We start from the raw sequence: 4,695 nt of genomic DNA, 5'->3' as shown, positions 1-4,695 counted from the left end.
CCGGCTGAAATGCTTAGCTGTTACACGTTCCTATCTATGTATATGCGTAGGTATACGTATATATGAATACATCTTCACTAGTAGTACTATTTTGTTAAGCGCATCTACTAAGCTGTATGAACTGTGTTTAAGGCAGATACACACAGTGTGTATCACTCCGCTACAGACACTGTTTTGTAAACATGTCAAAGTAAATAAACGCGTAGAATCATAACAAGGCCTTCAGTGAGTTGTTTATTATCTCATCACGAACAAAAGAATACATAACAGCGGTAGTTCGTTTGCGGCTACGTTCTGAGTTCAAATTCCACGGAGGTCAACTTTGCTTTTCATCCTTCCGGGGTCGATTAAATAGGGACCAGTTGAGTATTGGAGTTGATGTAATTGACTTACCCACTGTCCCAAATTTCCGGCCTTGATCCTATAGTAGAAACAATTATTATTCTTTTATAGATTAACAATCCCCTTCATTTAATAATGATGATTATGAAAAATAAAGGGAGGTAAGAAGCATTAGATACGGCAAACAATTCATCTAAGAGTTACGCATGCGCATTAAAATCACTTCTATTCGTTAAACTTAGAGACACGTACCTGGTGCCCGAATTTCTCTTAATTAACTCCCAAACACATTTATAATACATTTCTCTACCACCTGATGCACTTATAACAACACGATCCTTTATAAAACCATTTCCGTAAGTATTAAACAATGAAAGCATTTAATTTTTTAATACTTTGTGTCTCAGATGTCCTGTCATTTGTTCGACATTTAGCTGCTATTTCTAGCTATGGAGGCAACCTCCTACAGGATCCATCGTTTCTCCGTTCGTTTGTTGTGTGTTTTAGTGGGAGAAATATCCTCAAAATAAACCTGGATCTCAGAACTGTTGAGAAAACAATGCTTTATTATAATTTATCGGATGTTTGTTTCCTGGAATATCTACGAATGAGTCTCCTCCGGCAAACTTTCAAAAATGTAATTCACACTTGGTTTTCTCGTAGGTTTCGTTAATGTAGATAAACAATTATACTCTTTTACTTGTTTCAGTCATTTGACTGTGGCCATGCTGGAGCACCGCCTTTAGTCGAGCAAATCGATCCCAGGACTTATTCTTTGTAAGCCTAGTACTTATTCTATCGGTCTCTTTTCGCCGAACCTCTAAGTTACGGGGACGTAAACACATCAGCATCGGTTGTCAAGCGATGTTCTGAGGACAAACAGAAACACACACACATATATATATATACGACAGGCTTCTTTCGGTTTCCGTCTACCAAATCCATTCACAAGGCTTTGGTCGGTCCGAGGCTATAGTAGAAGACACTTGCCCAAGGTGCCACGCAGTGGCACTGAACCGGAATCATGTGGTTGGTAAGCAAGCTACTTACCACACAGCCACTCCTGCGCCTATATATATATATAGTCAATGAAACATATATCAGAAAAGAAACCCACTCCGAAGAATAGAACAGAAATTATATAAACAAAAATTAAAATTCTGGTCATAGAGTTACCAAAAATTTCGTATCTACGAAAGCCACCACCTTGTGGACAGCTCATCAGGCTCTATTCAGACCAAAAAAATTCTACCACATAGACACGAGGAAATGCTCAGATATTGAGATTTAATAACTATCGTATAAAAACAATGAGGACAAGATATCTCCCCTGGACCTGAGGATAAAAAACCTTTACAGTCTCATAATAGATAGGGAGATCCTATTTTCCAGTAGGTATCACTTGAAATGGACACTTTTATTGAAAATTTCTTTATGACTAATTGACGTGCCAGGTTTAGCATAGTTCTAAAGAAATTTGGTTCTGCCCGCAATGCAGATTTTGCAACGGTCACTCTCATTAATATATGGGCCTGGATGTTCTATTATTTTCTACCTGATATCACATGAGGCCCCCACACATGGCTGGCCAGGGATGTGACAAAACGACTTTCTGGGACTCTGAAGGATGATTAGTGGTTGCGGAAGCAATGTTTGAAAGCTGCATTTGCTGATCTGATATATTTACAAACTTGGGATGCGGCTATATTCGCACTCCTGATAGGCTCCAGGCCTGGGGATGCTGTTGGTCACACCATTTTGCGATGATGCTGCCAGCGTTAGTGTGGGTGTGGCCTGTGATAACATGGTGCGGGGCTGGTCATCCCATTGGTGTCAGTGATGATTGTTTGGTCATCATCTATGGTGGTAATATTCGGAACGCTGGATACCTCCTCTGTGTTGCTGGTTTCATGATTGGTCATCTCTGGGTGTGGCAGTTGTATTGGTGGGTAACATATGATGCAGAGCTGGTCACTCTATATACATCTGACACAGGTCATATAACTTTACATATATGTATACACACACACATATATGTATAATTAATTTATATACATCTGACACAGATCATCTAATCTTAATAAATGACAAACATTCAATTGTTGAGGTTATGTTTATTCATAAAACTTTATCTCTGTTGAAATGTTCTAAATTTTCAATTGTTGAATCTGTATTTTCTAAGTAGCCTCTATATCTTACACTGTTGTTTCTTTATTATTTCAGAATATCAGATGACATTGGAATAACTGAAGATACATTCTCATTATTTATCATCTTTTAAAGACCAAAATGAAAATATTGTACAGAGCAGATATAGAAGATTGTTTCTATAAATCTATGGTAGAATTCCTCTGTTATTAGCAGGACATCACTGGCTGGAGTGCCTACAAGATGAGTCTGGTTGCAAATTACTTGGATAAATTTATTAAAGTGTTTTGGGACAAAAGTAACATTGGATAAAAATACAGCAGGCGAAATATTTGTAAACGAAAGAGTATAAAAGCAAAAAAAAAGAATAAAAAATATTTGAGAAGAAAAATAATGGAAAAAAGTAAGAAACTAAAGGATTTGACTTTTCCTAAAGATAGAGAAAAGGAGAGAGGAAAATTATCACATGACTGTGATGTCTGTAAAATGTCATTCTCTAAAAGATGTAACTTGACTAAACACAAACGTATTCATACAGGAGAGAAGCCATTTCACTGTGATATCTGTGATAAATCATTTTCTGCGAGTGGCGACTTGACTAGACACAAACGTATTCATACAGGAGAGAAGCCATATCATTGTGATATCTGTGATAAATCATTTTCTGGAAGTAATGGCTTAAATAGACACACTCGTATTCATACAGGAGAGAAGTTGTATAACTGTGATATCTGTGGTAGGTCGTTCTTGAAAATTATTGCTTTAACTTCTCACAAACGTATTCATGCAGAAGAAGGGCTGTTTCACTGTGGTACCTGTGGTAAGATGTTCTCTCAAAGTAATGATTTAACTAAACACATGCGTATTCATACACAAGAAAAGCCTTTTCACTGTGATGTTTGTGGCAAGCGATTCTCTCAAAGTAATAACTTGACTACACACATACGTATTCATACAGGAGAGAAACCATATCATTGTGATATCTGTGGTAGGTCATTCTCTGTCAATGGTACTTTAACTACTCACAAACGTATACATACAAGTGAAAAGCCCTTTCGGTGTGATACCTGTAGTAAATCATTCTCTCGAAGTACTAGCCTAACTAGACACAAATGTGTTTATAGAAGCTAAGCTGGTAGGTCATAACACTGTGGTATTTGTAACAGTAAGTCATATCACTATGGTTTCTGTGATAAATCATTTTCTGGAAGTAGTGGCATTGCTTGTCAGAAGCATATTTATACAGGGGAAAAGCCATATCACTGTGATATCTGTGGTAGGTCGTTCTTTAAAAGTAGTGCCATTGACTTTTCAACAAGGTATTCGTACAGGAGAAAAGCCCTTTCACTGCGATATCTGTAGTAAGTCCTTCTCTCAAAGTAGCAACTTAACTAGACACAAACGTGTTCATACAGGAGAGAAACCATATCACTGTGATATCTGTGGTAAATCATTCTCACAAAGTAGTGCCTTAACTTCTCACAAGCGTATTCATACAGGAGAAAATCCTTTTCACTGTGACATCTGTGATAAGACATTCTCTCAAACTAATAACATAACATAAATATTTTCATGCAGGAGATAAGCTGCAACCACTATGATATATTATGGTAAATCATTCTCAGCAAGCAGTATTTAAACACAAACACGAAGCCATATCACTGATATCTGTTGTAAATCATTCACTGAAGATCCTAACTTTATTAAACATACTTACTTATAAAGAAGTGTAACTGTTTTAGGCCATTCTTGACATGACTAACATTTTAACCTCCACCAAGAATTGGGACATACATTTGGGTTTTAGTGATGGCAAAGACTAAGCCTCTCGTTCTTAGACCCTTTTATACTCTCTTTTACTCTTTTACTTGTTTCAGTCATTTGACTGCGGCCATGCTGGAGCACCACCTTTATAGTTGAGCAAATCGACCCCAGGACTTATTCTTTTGTAAGCCTAGTACTTATTCTATTGGTCCCTTTTGCCGAACCGCTAAGTTACGGGGACGTAAACACACCAGCATCGGTTGTCAAGTGATGTTTGGGAGACAAACACAGACATACAAACATACACACACACACACACACACATATATATATAGTATTTTTTCATTTGTCTTGCCCTTTTACAGTCTGTTGTGTTGCTAAATTTTTACTAAGAACATATATTCTTTTTTCGTGGGTAGATGATTCGGCATCTATTTCTAG

The 4,695-nt window shown here is 37.2% G+C and overlaps 1 protein-coding gene across 2 annotated transcripts; it reads left to right on the top strand.

The window, feature by feature from the left end:
• The first annotated feature begins 248 nt into the window (after positions 1-248).
• On the top strand, positions 249-4,689 carry LOC106871794 (zinc finger protein 239-like). Of its 2 annotated transcripts, XM_014918438.2 has the most exons (3): positions 249-698; positions 2,566-3,482; positions 3,771-4,689. In XM_014918438.2, exons 2-3 carry the CDS (start codon positions 2,884-2,886, stop codon positions 3,850-3,852), a joined length of 681 nt encoding a protein of 226 aa, XP_014773924.2. In that variant the 5' UTR covers positions 249-698; positions 2,566-2,883; the 3' UTR covers positions 3,853-4,689. The 2 variants fall into 2 exon arrangements, with proteins under 2 accessions (XP_014773924.2, XP_052833670.1); XM_052977710.1 differs by having other exon boundaries at positions 250-698; positions 2,566-4,689.
• The last annotated feature ends 6 nt before the right edge of the window (positions 4,690-4,695 follow it).

This window comes from Octopus bimaculoides, chromosome 28 (genome assembly GCF_001194135.2).
Source record: "Octopus bimaculoides isolate UCB-OBI-ISO-001 chromosome 28, ASM119413v2, whole genome shotgun sequence".
Lineage (NCBI taxonomy): Eukaryota > Metazoa > Mollusca > Cephalopoda > Octopoda > Octopodidae > Octopus > Octopus bimaculoides.
Note: the sequence above shows the minus strand (reverse complement) of the source record. Positions and strands in the feature narration are given on the sequence as shown.